The sequence below is a fragment of the Ambystoma mexicanum genome, chromosome 4p (genome assembly GCF_040938575.1).
Source record: "Ambystoma mexicanum isolate Mex_15411 chromosome 4p, UKY_AmexF1_1, whole genome shotgun sequence".
Taxonomy (NCBI): Eukaryota; Metazoa; Chordata; class Amphibia; order Caudata; family Ambystomatidae; genus Ambystoma; species Ambystoma mexicanum.
Genome location: NC_090927.1, coordinates 677133975 through 677150995, shown reverse-complemented (window position 1 = coordinate 677150995; position 17021 = coordinate 677133975). Strand labels below are relative to the sequence as shown.

The window sequence follows — 17021 nt, the reverse complement described above, 5'->3', positions numbered from 1 at the left end:
GGTGGTGCAGAGAAAGTAAAGTTTTAAAGATGTCTGCGTATTATGGATAGGGGCAAGGTATAGGGCCAGCGCTTTAACAACACCACTTCAACATATCTGCACAACACTAACACCACACAGAGATAAAATAGTAAAGCACAGCATTGAACGGACACAAGGGTCAGGTAACAAAATAAGGATACCATGGCCACCCAACGGCAGTTTTGACATGACCACCCAACATTCACTACTAGCATATTTACATAACACATACAAGGGGAAGAAGTTGGCAAGCCACCTAAAAGTTTTCAACCTCTGGAAAATGGTTCAGGGGTATGCACCGGGGGTACCAGGGATGTTCACAATGCAGGGAGTAAAGGAGGAAAAGGTGAGTGGAGAGGGCGGGTGCAGCACACCCGGGAAAACACCCGGTGCAGAGGAGAGTCAGGAAGAATCAGAAGGAACATTCGCAGTCGCAGAGGTGAAAAAGGAAAGTGAGGAAGTGACACCCCTAAATAAATAAAGAAACAGAGGGGCTGTATCCGATGAGAGAGTGAGGGAAGCAACACGAGCACAACTAACAGCAGCTGAGGGATATTCCAACCCTGCATACAGCCCACCACCCTACGCGCCAGCAGAGAATTACCAAGAGAGGGTGGGCGCGAGGAGTACAGCGGATACGAAACAAACACAGGTAAGCACCGGAGGAGAAAAAAGGGTGCAGCTACACTTAGCAAGTATAGGACCAGACGAATGGATAGCAGCACAGGTGCTACTGAAGCTTCGAGGGACACTAACTGGGGAGGAGGAAGAGGCAGTAAAGAAGGCAAGTAAAGAAGAGACAGAATACACACAGAGGGGGAGCAAGGTAAGTAGAGAGGAGGAAGGGAGAATGACACTGGAGGAAGAAGAGATGCTAGAGGTAAGATTAGCAGAACTGAGGGAAGCACATTGCACGCTGATCAAACAGTTCGAGCAGAAAGAGCGGGAAAGGAGGGAGAGGAGGAAGGGAAGCAAGGGGAACAAGGTAGGGTTAAAATGGCAAGAGGAAGAACAGAGGAAACGAGAAGAGGACCGCATAAGGGCGATCTCAGAAAGGGTGGTGCGCATGGAGCAGCGGGAGGTTAGATAATAGAAGAGGAGCGAGAAGAAAATGACAGAGAAATGGGACTGGAGGAAGAAGATCATATCAGAAAGCGCACGAAAATATGAAGAGGGGAAGGTTATAGAAAGTATAATGGCACAGGAGGGCGGAATATGGGGCAACAAAGAGGAAGAAGAGAATATACTAGAACAGGTAAGTGACGCAATAATGAATGAGCTTTGCAGAGTACGAACGGAAGTAGGTGGTGAAGCGGGCAAGGAAACCAATACAGCGCAAGGAGATATGCGCAAAGAAGGCAGGGCCAAGAAATACATGTGTAGCAATAAGGAAGTAGCGACAACCCCGCAGAAGGGGGGCACAGAGAAGAAAGGTGAGTACACAGATAGACTTAGGGACCGTTACAGTGTAAGGAAAATGCCCAGGCCCAGGATTGGCATTTTCAGATGGATTTTGCAGTGGGGAAGAGGAGGGATAATGTGGAGGAAGAAGTGATGGAAGCGGGGAGGGGTTAAGCAAATTATACATAACACACACAGAGTGCGGGTCATCGTGGGAATGTGAGATGCGGGAAGAAGACGACACAGGGAAGGAAAAGAAAAGGTAACTAAATGGAAGGACGCGATAGCCACTGACATCACCAGCGCAGCATACGCCATATGTTAACAGACTCAGAGACCTCCCAGGATGCAGAATTGAAGAGCTAGCTGATACACACAGGGAGGGTCAAGTGGGTCAACGGAGAAGGAACAAGAGCATAGGAGGTGACAGAGTAACACAACACATTACTGATTTTATTGAAGAACTTTCTGACGTGGAAGAGGACAGCGAACACACCCACACATCCCCACACAGACTAACGCCAGGGGAAGTGAAGGAGTACACTCTATTGACATTACCAGAAAGAGGGGGAGCAGGGCCATACTATGTCCCATGGAAACATGCAGACAAGGAAAACATCACATGCAGGCTCTCATCCCTGAGCGGTGGGCGGGAAATGGATATATGTAATGGAAAAACAAACTGCAGGTCAAAAACTAGCGGTGGGCGATGTAAAGGGGTTGCTAATTTCAATACTGGGTGATGCGGCAGATGACATTTGGAAGAGGGCGGGATTCCCAGGAGTAACTATAAGTGGCATCTTGCATGATGGGGCGCCATTTGCAAATTGCAGACATGCACTGTGGCAGGCGCAATACCCAGACACTTCAAACATAGGAGCAATTACGTCACGCAAAATGTGTGAGAATGAAGATCCTGTTGATTACATCCAGGAAATTCAGGAAAAGTGGCGCCAGAAAACGTGGGAACCGTGAGACAAAACACTGGCAATTTTTTACCACATATTGATTTAAGGTCTCCCAGAGCCAGTACAGAGACAATTAAAGAAATTAGTAGGGATGGAAGCAATACAAATAGATCTAGGGAACATAGAGATGGACAGTATGGTGCTGCAATATGTAGAGGACATCATCATCTGCAGCACCACTGAGGAGAAGTGCAGAAGGGACTCTGTAAGGATGCTCACAGTGCTGGCTGAGAAAGGATACAAGGTTGACAAGGGGAAGCTGCAGTACTCTACATCGGGCAGATCATTTCACAAAAAGGAAGGAACATTGCATCACAAAGGGCACAACCAATAACAAATGCACAACAGCTGCAGGCAATAAGAGAATTGCAGCAGTTTTTCACCCTTTCAACTACTGCAGGGCATGGGTCTTTGACTATAGCTCATACATAGGACCATTGCTCAAGGCTCTTCGAGAAGCACAGAGGGGAGAAAGGAAGTTGGGATGGACAAGAGAAATGACAGAGGCATTCAGTGAATTAAAACACGCCATCTCAACTGCACCAGTACTAGCTACCCCCAACTATGAAGAACAATTCTACATATTTTCACATTGTGATACTGCAGTGATGAAAGCAGTACCGACACAAAAAAAAACAAGCATGGGACATTAGCCAGTGGCATTTTACAGTGGTCATTTGGATCCTGTAGTGATGGGTCATTTCCCACGCGAACAGAGCCTAGCCGCAGCAAAATTTGCGGTAGAAAAATCCTCCTCAATAACAATGGGATGCTCCACAACACTGTACTTGGAGCACACACTCTTTGCAATACTGAACAAGCCAAAATCCACACTGATCACAAAAAGAGCTATAGGTTACGAGATTATACTGTCCAGACCGGAGCTCAAAATAGTAAGATGCAGTAATGTTAACCCAGCATGATTCATAGCAGAAGGGTGGAAGATGGAGAGCATGCACATGACTGCGCACAGACTATTGAAATCTACTCAAGCACCAGGAAGGTGGAAGAAAATGCTTAGAGGGGGGAGAGATAATGTACATAGATGAGTCGTCAACAATTGACCAAAGCGATGGGATAAGAAGAACAGGAGCAGCAGTAGTACGTTTGAGGGAAGACTGGTCCTATGTTCCAGTGAAGTGTGTACAATTACCACAACACTATTCGGCACAAGCAGCAGAGCTAGTAGCACTCATTCTAGCCTTAGAAGAAAGCAATGAGAAAAGAGTAAGTATATATTCTGACAGTGCATATGTTACATCAACAGTACACTCAGGGCTAACAAAATGGCAAAGAAAGGGATTCAGAAGAGCAGACGGTAACCCGGTAGAACATGCTCCCTTACTGGCTGAACTAATTGAAGTAATTACCTGGAAGAGGTAGCATTGGTAAAATGTCAGGCCCACACCAATGGGGATGACCCAATTTCACAAGGTAACGAACAGCAGATGCACATGCGAAACATGCGAAAAATGCTTCGTATTTGGTGAGACATGGGCCCTCACAGAAAAACAAAAAGAAAGGGGGGGGGTTAGACAGATGTTGATGAAGGATTGGTACACACACATCCCAGAGACACAAATCATGGAATTACAGGCAGCAGCACTAATGGCAGAAAAGTAACTATGGCTTAAAAGAGGATGCACCATGTCCCCCACGGATGCATTATGGCGACAGAATAATACCTGAATGGTTGTGATGCCCCTGGCCCTATTGAAAATAGCCCTGACCCAATTACACGTTCCCACGCATACAGGGAAAGAAGTAATTGCTGCACAAATAAAATAATCATGGTTCTGTCCCAAGCTAAACTCACATGCTGCAAATTTCATTAGCAACTGCCTCAGATGCCAGCAATTTACGGCCGGTCACACACTGCGAGTGATCAAAGGTACAATACCCCGGCCTGAAGGACCCTTCCTGCACCTACACATCGACTACGTTGACATGATCAATGTATGTCAAGACTACAGATACATGATTGTAGTAGTATGCCCATTTTCAAGGTGGATCGAGGCTGGTCCCTGCTCCCATGCAGATGCGTTCAGAGCAGCCAAATTCTTGGTGAGGAAGGTGTTCCCGAGGTGGGGGGTATGGGAAGTATTTCGGTCAGACAATGGCCCACACTTTGCCAATGAACTGTTCCAGCATGTAACTGCCCTTTTGGGAATCAAACATAAGTTTGCATGCGCGTATCACCCACAAGCAAATGGCATCTACGAATGCCTCAACAGCCTCCTAAAAGAAGAGATAGCAAAGACCCAACAAACAATAAAAAAGTGTTGGCTGTACTGCCTTCCTTTGGTCTTATTTGAGTTGAGAAATAGGCCAGGGTCGGACCAACACCTCACACCCCACGAGGTGGTGACCAGATGTCAATTGCACCTCCCACTCACACCACCATAAAGGGCCACAACTGACTGCCATGCCACAAGTACTGTTTTCGGTGATGAAATGCATGAGTATGTCTCTTCCTTGGTTACTAGTGCCGCTTTTATCTCTCAACAGATCGAACAGACACAGAGCGGGTCGAAGAACTATCAGCAAGGAGAAGCAACCAACGAGGAACAAGAACAACCAGCACAGTGGACAGTGAAAGAGGCAGACCAGGTTCTCCTATGAAATTTTCACAGAAGTTGGAACAATCCTAGATTCACAGGTCCGTACTTGGTGGACAAAATAGCTCCTAGAGCAGTGAAGCTCAGGGGAATAGACGTGTGGACACACATCCACGACATCAAGCCCTACAAAGCACAGACCCTTCCTCACCTCAGCGAAGGGGCCAACGCTTCAGCAACGACAACTGACAACAACGAAAAAGTGCAGACATTAGATACACCAAAGGACATAACTGACCAATCACCCATAGCCCACTCTATAATCACCAGATCCCAGACAAAGCATATGAGCTAGCTAAAACTAACTCCCACCACTACCAACTAATGAAGAACATTGTCAAACAACCTGCAGAATACACCACACTGTGTAAACACATGCATGTTTTCTCCTCTTTTTGTCTCGCACATGCAGGTATTGCGTATTGCTAAAGCGTATATAAGAAAGATGAGAAATATACGTCACTTCCCAGGAGGAAATGCTACCCGCGGACGATAACACCGCAGAAGCACTGTCACACCAGTTTGTATACATTATAAAAAGGCCAAAACACTTAAGGAGAAGAAGGATAAGTGTATATTATAACACGTTCCTTATGGTAATAGCACATTCATTCCCACATCTACACGCAGCATTACCCGCCCTAAGAGATAGCATGGTAAGGAAAGCAAGGGAACAGCTTTTCGCCTGGGCATTGAACGATTACTTGGTAAGCAGGGCTTGACTAAAAGATACTAACAAAATAACACATATTTTGAGAGATTTTCAGGCGGGCACCTATATCATCTAAAGCAAAGGAGCTGCAGGACCGCAGAGAAGGTAAGAGAGATATGGCGGTGGTATTAGCAACTGTAATAAAAATGTTAGGGATATTCTTTACCACTGGTCAAATTACTGCCGCTGTCTGGCATGCATACTATGCTTTCTACTTGACGACATCTCCCTCTACTAACATCTCCCCTACCATGGCTGCAACGAGCACAGTGTCAGGTGGTACAAGTAGTATGGGGCCCAAAATAAAGAGGGATAAACTTAGTATCTCTATTGATGTACATGGGGTGGACACGTACCTTACAGAATCCACACACGTCTCTAACATGTGGTACAAGCACAAGTCCAAAATTGGTAAGGATACGACTAAGGACAACTGCTATGCGTGCTCGTTGATCCCATATGCCATGAGTGCTTCAAGAACGTTTGTGACAACAGAAGTTCCTGCAGCAACTGCTGAATGCTTGTTGTATCCAGCATTGTTCCAAACACGTGGGCGATTCCAAGGGTAAAGAGCAACACTAAGATGAAAATCAAGGTCAACGTACCCCTATAAAGATAACTTCATTAAAACACTACCAATTTATTTATTTACATTTATTTATTTAAATTTATATAGCGCGCAAGTTACCCATGGGCATTGAGGTGCTGAATGTGTGGCGAATCGTGGCAACTGACCAAAGGGCTCAATTACATAACACAGGGACCCAACAAAGGAGAGACAGAAGAAGTTACACTGAATTACCTACCATGCGAGTGGTACGCAAAAGAAGTTGCTGGAGAACCAGGGTGCTGGGAAAGGCTATTGATGTTAATAAATGGTAAGGTATACACTAAAGATGGATGGGTGGACGTAGTTGTGGGAAGCAAAATATTGACTTTGGTAAAGACTCCGGTGATGACGGTGCAAGTAGAAAACGACAAATGCTACAAGGAATGGACAAAGAGTGCAGCACTGGTGACATGGTTAGATAAAGAGGAGGAACCTATAATAATACTTCCACTCACTGCGCCCATACTGTGTTACCAGCATGATGGAGAAGTTGACGGAGTAAATGAAGGTTACAAGAGAAGATTCCTGAGGGGTCTGCAGGAACAGCAATTCTGATGGATTCTGATGGATCACTATTGGGCCTGTGGATCAAAGGCATACACGGTTGTGGAATGGAGTGTGCACCATGGTACACATCAACGTATCACCACTGGTAGTACCACAGAAACACGTTAACATGGAGAGCTTCACTAAGATGGATGAAGGGAATAGAAGGAAGAAAAGGTCACTGAAGATGGGAGGAGGAAAGCAACTCACCGACACTGCACATCTATCCAGAGTAAAAAGACAAGGAGAACCACTGACAGGGAACTACCTGTCGGGAAAGTCAGAAACTGCCCTAAGCAACATCCCACCAGCACAAACTATTTAGTAGAGCGGCTATGTTCTTTTCATCCATCATACATCCAGGGGTACAGGCATATGCAAGTGGCTTCAGATCACTAGATGGGAGCTAATGAGGACAATAAATTCAACGGTTAACGGATTCAACGCAATAAAGGAAGAACTATGAGCGATCAGGATGGACAGAGATATGTGCTGGACCTCCTAACAGCAATGGAAGGAGGTGTTTGCGCAAACTTTTGAAGCTTGTGTTGCACGTTTATTCCTGCCAACGATGAGGACAACGGCACGCTATCTGAGGCAGTGTCACAGCTGGCCAAGATGCACGCCAAGATGGAAGAAGAAGCAAAGGGAGTGAAGAAAGTCGGTAGCTGGTTCTCTTACATCTGGTCATGGATGCCATCTTGGCTCTCAGATGGTCTTAAGGTTATGGCAGGATGCATAATTTTAGGAATGGCTTTTGTGATGGGGATAAAAGTATGGAAGGAAAGGTCCAAACGTACTGCTGAAGAAATGATTGGTATGCACGTCCTAATGCCAGCGGAAGATGACCAACACACAGACGTCATTATTAAGGAACGCGAATGGCTGCGCCAGCAGATAGTAGAAGCAGACTTGTACCCTCCATCAATAAAGGTTGAGAACCCAAGGAACCCGAAAAAACTATGTTGGGAAATGGGTTTATTGCAAACCCGGTGGCGGATGTGTTTATATGTATTGGTCATTTGAAGATCACGTGGACCGATACGGACACTTGGCCGGAATAACGAAGGTATGGCGAATACGAGGAGACAAGAGAGTGGATAATTTTGTGGTCGACAAGTTGACCAGAGGGGGGGGGTCTGAAGAGGGAAAATGGGACGATCCCTTCCCCCGATCCTCATCCAGACCATGGCCTAGGACGTCACGAACCAAGCACCCACCGTGAGAGGAATTCGACCAACTCACGGCCATCCCAGAGGTCAAGATCCACTGTGGCCACGCCCCACACAACGAAGGAAGTTGCCCATCAATCAAAAAACGTGCCAGAGCCTCAGGTGAAGCTGATAGACCGCATGGATCAACTCGACTAGACAGCAACCACCAATCCAGCCATCGTTAGAGATGCAATGACGACATAGCCAGCGGACAAAAACACACGTGCCACCAAGCACATTGGTCATACACACACCAATCCACACAAAGAACACACTCAGTGCTGGGACGTAGAGGACCACTTACACTCACACATGCATCGTTGTTATTTTTCACATAGGCCAGCTACACCACCTTAGAAACGCAAGACACCAGAAGAGCTTGTGTACATGCTTGCAGACGCTTCCTCGCCACTAAAACCATGAAGACGTAACCACTGTATATGGACTAAGGCATATGAATCTCTGTCGCCCCTCGCGACCCCATATTATGGACTATGTACCGCCACCCATAAACCAGGCTGAGGTAGGCCGCAATGCCAGAGTATCCAAGTGGGAGCAGCTCAGACAAAGCTGCAAGGTGCTGATTGTGCAAAACAAGACCTGACAAGAGCCCACAGCCAGGACCGCAAAGTTTCAATCTACATGCTGCGCTCTCCACGCCAAGGTTACACCTGCCACTGCTAAACGCTCCCTGAGCCGAAATACAAATCAAATGGTCACAATTCTGCTCCAGCCACGGTCCTGCAACCCGTGACCAAACCGACCTGATACGATGCCAAGCCCCAGGGACCAGAGAAGCGCTGGAGTCTCACGTCTAGGGCACAGATTGCAACAATGAAATGACAAATTGGACGCCGACAGCGATGGGAAAGACATGCACACCAGCCAATAGTCAGACCTGTCCATTGTCGGCCACTGACACATAGTCATACTTTGTTGGCAGCACCAGGTACACCGCGAGCTGGGAACAATGATGGTCCCAGGCTTGGGGGCTCGCGAGTGAACCAATCAGAATACGAGGGGCACACCACTGACGCCATTATAGTTTAGCCAATCAGTAATCGTCCCCTTGTAACAATTCACTTGTAGCGATTATTAGGGACGACCCAAGCGTACCACCTGACCCTTTCTCCACCACTAACTATCCTTCCTATATGTGTCTATACTAACCCCACCACTCGGGGAGCCAAACCGAGATGGCGTTAGGTTTAGGGGCTAGTTCTCCCAGGTGACGCACGTAACTGCGTCATACAGCTAGAAAAAGGGCCTGCGAGCCCACCAGGGGCAAGGGGTCTCTCGGATGCCTATGACCTGTGAGCCGTCCCTGCATGTTTTTATGTAATAAACAGCAGTAACTTCTTGCTCCTGTGTGTGCCTCATACTCTGTTGGGACGCGAGAGGAGTTGGGGCCTCCCCGACCCCGGAGGTCCGTGGACGGCCCTGCCGGCCCCCGGGAGACTACCCCGACAATGCTATTGAAAGGCATGTCTATCATGAAAAGTATATCACAAGATAATGTGAAAGCACCAACAAACTTTGCACCAACTGCAAATGAGTACACTGTATGAGAGCAAAAAAAAGAGAAACAAGCATAACAGATAAGAAAATGCACTTCAGAACAGCATTGTATACTTCTCTGGACAGAGCTTAAAAATATGATATACTTTTACCTCAATCTCATAAGTAGTTAATTCCTTTGCATAGAAGTTCAAGCCTTGCTCTCTTAAAGGAAAGAGCCTGCAAAACAAGCAAAACAAATGCACATTTTTATACTGACCGTAGCCTCACAACAGCACCACTTACAAATCTATGTAAAATGCATTTCACACTTACACATGAAATGCACGGTTTCTAATGTACGGTTTGTACTTTTCAGATGTATAATTTGTAGTAATCAATTATCAAAATTAACTATTGAATGTATTGCACCTTGAAGATTAAGAATCGCAATATAAATAAGTAAAACGTTGGTAGAGTGAAAAATGCATATTTAATGTTGACTGTAAATGATCAAATCTGTTTCAAAAAGTTGTTAGAGTACTGTATGATATAATGTGTACAGGCGCATTATAAATGCCACAAGTGTTTCTAGGCATGTGTCAAACATGTTTTTTTAAAGGTAGCAAACCCCCACAAGATCTTAGAGCTAGTTTGATTTATTTGGTTAACTCATTTATGGTTGCTAAATTGAAAAGCCCCTTTTACATGCTTCCCAAAATACACAACTGACATCCAAGACACCCCATAATCTTGGGATCTGGCTCAGTTTAAAAAAATCCTACTTGGGTGGAAAACATTGTTAACACCCTTTAAAACACCATATATGCATACAGAATACCACAAACTTAGACACACCAAATGCCAATACACCCTTCCCAGAGGAACCATCTGGTGGCCATGGATGTGCAGCCACCCTGTGCTAACAAGCCGTCTAGGATGGAGTGGCAGCATGCAGGTAATGCCTTAAAAGTCAGGGGCACACAGAGACAGTAAGCAAACATATACTCTTTATATTGGACCACACATACTTGTTATTTCGTAATGACAGCTACCTTCATACAACTGAAACAAGCTACTAAAATGGCAGCGCAGAATGCGGACCTTTTTATGGCACAACTAAAACACAACTACCTCACCACCTGCTGCATATGATTACCAGTCTAACACATACTTATAGTTTTGCAAATTGGCAAGACCTTGTACAGTTGCACTACAATGTTAGTAACAAAAGCCTTAAACACACACACTAAATTAAAGACTTTTGTAATGCCTCCATCAGTACAGAAACAGATGAATGAATTAGAAACACTGTGTTCCAGTAACGACTTTAAGCCTCCACCCAAACTACAGAAAAATGCTGCCATATGCTTTGATATACCATGGACAAACCAACAAGCAAACATTCCGAGTAGGGACTTCAGAATTGTGGCTATAACCACAGAGTAGTAAATGACCCGCATTAACCAACCAAAATAAACTGTAAAATGAACTGAAAGAGTGCAATACTTGTGTACACGGCCGACCATCTTCCTCGCATTTAACCGGTTGATGATTTCATGCCTATTAATCTGTTGGTCGCTATATCATTTAATCATTTTGGTGGTAACTACTGTCCAAATATAAAACCTGTTTGTCTTCACTTGTATGTCTGTACTGGGTGCTCTGCTCAACTTCATCACTGAGCATACAGTATATCACTGATATTTGTATTCTTGGACAATACATAATCTTAGCTGCTATACGATCAGTTGCAATGTCATGGCCACATAATCACATTCTTTGTTGCCTCCCAGGCTGTTCTATCAAAAACAATCAACTTTCAGAACAGTGGGAGCCATCTTGGAATGGTGGATTCAACCACTGTTACTACAGCATATGCCAACGTGTTCACCATGCAAATTCATAAATTCTCTGAACCCTTATGTGATCATAATGATTTTCATATTAGGTGTACGTGGTGTTGGAGTCTTTCTCTTTAAGAAGGGCCTCCCAATTGTTTATGTATGTACACCAAGTAAAGATATGTTAGAAAGCACTATTGTGCATATCTTGCTAGTTAAAATGTTACTGCACTCCGTTTGCAATTAGAAAATATTTCTTTACATTTTCAAATGAACATAGGAGTACATGATTGTAGGACAGAAACAGAAGCCAGTGTTTATTTTCTAAAATCTCTTCGATCGACAAGTGAATGGCTGTCATCTTGATGAGTGTCGATGCATGTCCCCAGTTCAGTGCCCAATTAAGGTCACAATAATTCTCAAGAATGTATCTCATTCTTTTTTTCTCTCAATGAAACTTGCAATTCCACCTCAACGTAATAACCGTAATCCGCATTGCACTCCACTGTCCTTCTCATTGGTACTTCATGCATGCTACAGCATTAGTCTTCCTACTTCTTGCCTCTCCTCTTCCCAGCAGATCTCTGTCCTTTGTTCAATCCACAAAGATGCCCTGGTCGCTCAGCTTACTCAAAAACCAATAATCTCAACCTCATCTACCCCTCCAGTATTCCCAATGGCGCCTGTCCACCCTAGTCCTCTTCCTCACCCTGCCTCCTCGACCTCTCCACTGCTAACCCGCTCTCTGTTATGGAATACCCAATTGCTTGGCAACAAGACTTCCTTCATCATGGTTTACTTTTACTTTTATTGTGCTCACTACTCAGTCATGATGCTACCATATTTGCTGCTCTCCAATGATTAATTGACCTCCTCCCTACTTTCCTCAAACCAGACAAAAGAGGTGGAGTGGCTGGTCTCAAGATCAAGATATCTTGCCCATGTGCTCCTATTTACCCATCTCACATTTCCTTCTCCATCCTTTGAACTCAATGTCATCCAACTCCTAGCTCGTAACACTCTTAAATCATCCTTATCTAACGGCTGTTTGGTCCATCATCTCCATTTCTCAATCCGGTCCTCCTCCATGACTCCTTACCCATGAGACGCCAAATATGGAGACTTTAATCTACCAAACATCTCCACTGCGCATCACCTAGAACTGTATACTTTCTGCCCAGTTACGGGTTGCCCTCCACAACCTAACCATACATTACGGAGGCAATTCGCTCAACTTCATCATCTTCTTATCAACCCTCAACACCACAGACCTCGCCATCTAACACTTTGCCTCCGACGACTTCCCAACACCCCGACCCACATTACTAAATGCACATTTAAACCCATTTGCTGAAGACAACCATGCTGCTTCACCTGTGATGCTGGTGTAAATTCTGCTCTCCTAATCCTATCTGCTATAAGGAATTCCTTTTCTGGTGCATTTTCACTTCAGCCCTAGACTCTGTAAAATACAATTCTTTGTTGCTCATGTCTTGTCTTTAATTCTCTGTCATGACCAAGGGTTCACAAGACACTGCAAGACTATTACAATGCTTACTATCAGTTTTCTGTTTTCACACTAGTTAAGGTTTAGGTTTGACTAAGCCACAGGGGATGTAGTGAGGGCATCACAATCAGCCTTGTGGGTCTCCCCCAAATTCTTCCTAGGTACTTAGCCCTCAGTCCTTCCCTCAATCTCCTAGATCAAGTGTGCCTCCTCAGAGGAAGAACAATTACCCACAGTTTCTGAGTCTAGTAATGTCCCAAACAATTCTTGCTGGTTTCTGTGCCTTTCCTGTAGGGGTTGTCAAAGTCATCATGGTACTGTGTTGGTCCTCTGTACTTTCTTAATGGGTACCCCTCACTTAGTACTCTTAGGTGTGACACCAGGAAGCAGCCAGTTGCAGCCCAGGATATTGACGGCCACAGAATGTAAGCAAACTGGACTTTCAACCTGGCCCATGCTATGCTCTTTGGATCTTAATTGGGCTCCTCTTCTAGTATCTCCTCAACTACTTCAGGGACACCATTGTAGCCTAGGCTGTTGAGAACTGCACAATCTTTGCCTTCACGTCCTTTTGACTCCAACTCATCTCACTAGTTCCTTGCCTTGTCCCATCTCTAGTATCTCTTGGCATGTACCCTAATCCTTTGCAAATGTTCTCTTTCCGTGGTTGTCCCGCTCTTTTTCTTTTGGTGTTTCACCTCCACCTTCTGCTCATCTTCCTTTGGATGCTATTGTTCCTCCACTGCCTTCTCTCCTAACCTGCTCGCTCCCTTTTTCCCCTCTTTTCCTCCTATTCCAGCTCTCCGCCTCCTCTCTACTCTCTCTCCTTACCCTCTCCACATCCTTACCACTGCACCATGCTCTAAACAGCACTCATTTCCGACACTCCCTCAAAACAGCTCTATACTCAAACACCTTTCTGTTGCTTTTAGACCCTTGCATAATCCAGCAGTGCCATTAATTAATTAATCTTTTATAACACACATAATACCAGAGATCAGTCTCAAAGTGCGGGATCGGGACTCAAACCTGTGTTGCTCTGTGTGTTCATGTTTCCAAGGCAAACACTTTGCCCCTGAGCTATCGTCCAGTACCATGCTGAAGAAATGTATTATCAGTGTCAGGTGAGGGTGTGTTGCAAGTGGACCAGGTCATTGGGTAAAGCCTGGTTTAACTGCCATGTCTACATGATCTGAGTTACAAGAGAGAGCTTGTTGATTGTTGTTCATTTAGCAGTTATAAAGTGTCTTTCCGCCAAATTAAAATTACCCATTCTCTGTCTCCCGGTCATCCAGTTTACTGCTTGGATTGCAGTGTTTTAACAACTGCTGGGCCCCATGGTCTAATGGGTCTGCTTCCCACGGCAGCATATATGAGTGAGGCTCACAAGCTTGTTCTGCTCTAATACATATAATTTGTTATTGTGGATGCAAGGTCTTTGAGTACGAAGTGGATCGTTTCTCAATTCACCCGTTTCTCTTTACAGGTTATGTCATATGCTTGTTGTGCAGCAGGAACCTTCTGCAAATAATAATGGGATTGGGACCTGTGTAGATCTGTATTCTGCCACTGGGACCAGAAGCACAAACTGAGTCCCTGTCCCCACCCATACCATCCTGCATATAACTTCTAAAATCCCCACCATCAGGACCACCTTGACTACCTTTTCAGTCCTTCCTCCTGCCCTCTGCATTTATGTACCTCCTTATTCAATTTAATTAAATAAAGACACAATTTGGATACATTTCCACATGTTTTATATAATTGAAGATACAAGCTAAATAACTGTGCCTTTTGGATTCTAGTTCTTATAACGGTCCCATGTGTTATTAAGGAATGACTTGTGTTACCCCAGCTTTATTACGCACCCCAACACCCTCCACACCAGTTTTTATCTCTTAGCCCACCCCCAGGAATAATTTTAATAAATGATTTGACTTTTAAAAAATGTTTTATTCCTTATAAATGTTGTAAATTCATTAATATCAATGTATACACTTACCACCAAGACAATGATGCCCAGAGCACTTACTCTAGCTTACACCATAATTAAACAGGTCTGGAAATTACGATTGTATAAGCAGGAGGTAAAAGCAGCTTCTGGGTATTTTGATGAATCCTGTGTCGTCATCACTGATCCCCAGCCTAGAAACCACTCCCATATGGCCAGGAGACGGCAGCCACTACCTCATCCTGATCCTGGGGGTGGTATTATGAGGCAGGATCACATGTGAGGAGATGGCTGTTGGGGAGATGTTATGATTTCCTCTGGAGGGACGCAGTATTCTTCTCTTGCATGTGAGGAAGACCCTACAGTTCCAAGATCCCTGATGGCCTATTGACATTATAAACATCCCTCTAATTGTAAAATCTTAAAAAACATTTGTGTCAAATACCCTAGACAGATATTATTCATACCTTAAAAATACCTAAATAAACAGTTTATTGGTTTTGACAACGAGACACAGACTGATCTTTTAGTTTCCTAGGCAGAGAAACTCTGGTTACCATAGGGACAGAGAGGCCTTTCTTCATCCCCTTTTCTTTAATAAAAATGTCTGAAGTTGAAAATATTACCCGTGTCCGCCTCACAGTATCTGACCCCTCAAAGTATCCAGCATTCACCACGGACCACAAGCTACCACTGAAGAACCAGGAGCAAGTGCATAGCGTTCCATAAATCCAACTTCCACATAAAATGCAAACATAACAGTGTATCCATTATTTATGACCCCCTCATGCTTTACATGTTGTATAGATGTGCATTAATATGAATTTATATATTGTTCTAAAGTCAGTTAAATTCACATAGGTGTAACTGTTGCCATCAAGCTAACCAGGCTCTTCTAGGCTACAAGCAGGAGCTAAATAGTACACAGCTCCCCTCAATTTCAAACCCTGTTATAGTTATATGTTTTGAGAAAAAAACACTGCTTAATTATAAGTCGTAAATGAAAATGTCTGTTTAGGAAGTAAAAGGCTACATATATTGTGCTATAAAAAAGGCAAACAAACATAGGGTGGCTCTTAGGTCTATGATATTGTAATGTTTTACCTGTATGTGAAATTAATTCACAGGAATTGCCAGATACCTATTCAAATGCCACATATAATGGTGCCAGGAAAGTAAATTGAACTAGGTATATTAATATGCAATGCTATTCCTAAAAAGTTGAAAGAGACACTGAAATGAAAATATAACAAATTGTAAATCAACCGTTCGGGGGTCTTGAATTTTGTGGTTGATCTCAAGACAATCATCACTTTGATTAATAGCGATTTAATGCCAAGGCAGAAGGAAAGAGTTTGGAGTTGATAAAATTCACAAACGGATTCCATGATATGTTAAAGGTTAGGTCCGGATTACAATCTTTCTTTGATTGGTTCCCTTTTTGAAAGCATCAATCTATTATAACAAACTATTACGATTTAGTTGCTCACATTTGAATGCAAGCAGTACTGTGGCAATGGTGATATTTAGAAACTTTTTTGGGCATTTTATAAAATGGCAATATAAAGCCAATATGAAGCTTTAATTAATTTTTTGTTACTTTGTTCCATTTATTAATTTGCAAGAGAATGATTTTTGGTTCTATTTTCAGAGAATTCAACATCAAACATGGTCAGCTTGCTCCACTACACCCTTTAAGGGCCAATTGAAGGTGCAGAAAACAATGTACTTAACTGAGGTTATGGATTTAGCACTCCAATTATAGGATATATTGTTCTTGTGGATTATTATTAACTAGACATTATTATTGTTGATTATCAATTTTAAGATATCCGATTCACTAGTTTGTAAACCATAAGAGCATTTAAAGGAAACAATTTTCACTGATTATCAATTTTAAAATGCCTGGTCTTTTGTGTGCATGCTGTGAGTATTTTAATTTTGTTAAATTCTAAGGGTTGCTGTATTTGCTTTCATGGAAAAGAAATGTCCCAAATAATGCTAAATGACTGACTGAAATGGCGATTCGCTTTCAAGATAATGTATTTTTTTGAGAAACGGGTTCCTGGGAAGGTTAATTGGCCTTTTGGCATTAAACCATTACATTCAGACAAATAAATGTTTACATCATG

At 43.8% G+C, this 17021-nt stretch overlaps 1 protein-coding gene across 1 annotated transcript in view; it reads right to left on the bottom strand.

The window, feature by feature from the left end:
- Positions 1–17021, bottom strand: part of OGFRL1 (opioid growth factor receptor like 1) — a 307750-nt gene that overhangs the window by 44215 nt on the left and 246514 nt on the right. The window contains exon 5 of the mRNA XM_069606222.1: positions 9761–9827. Coding sequence (XP_069462323.1) covers positions 9761–9827 — 67 coding nt within the window. The remainder of the gene's footprint in view (positions 1–9760; positions 9828–17021) is intronic.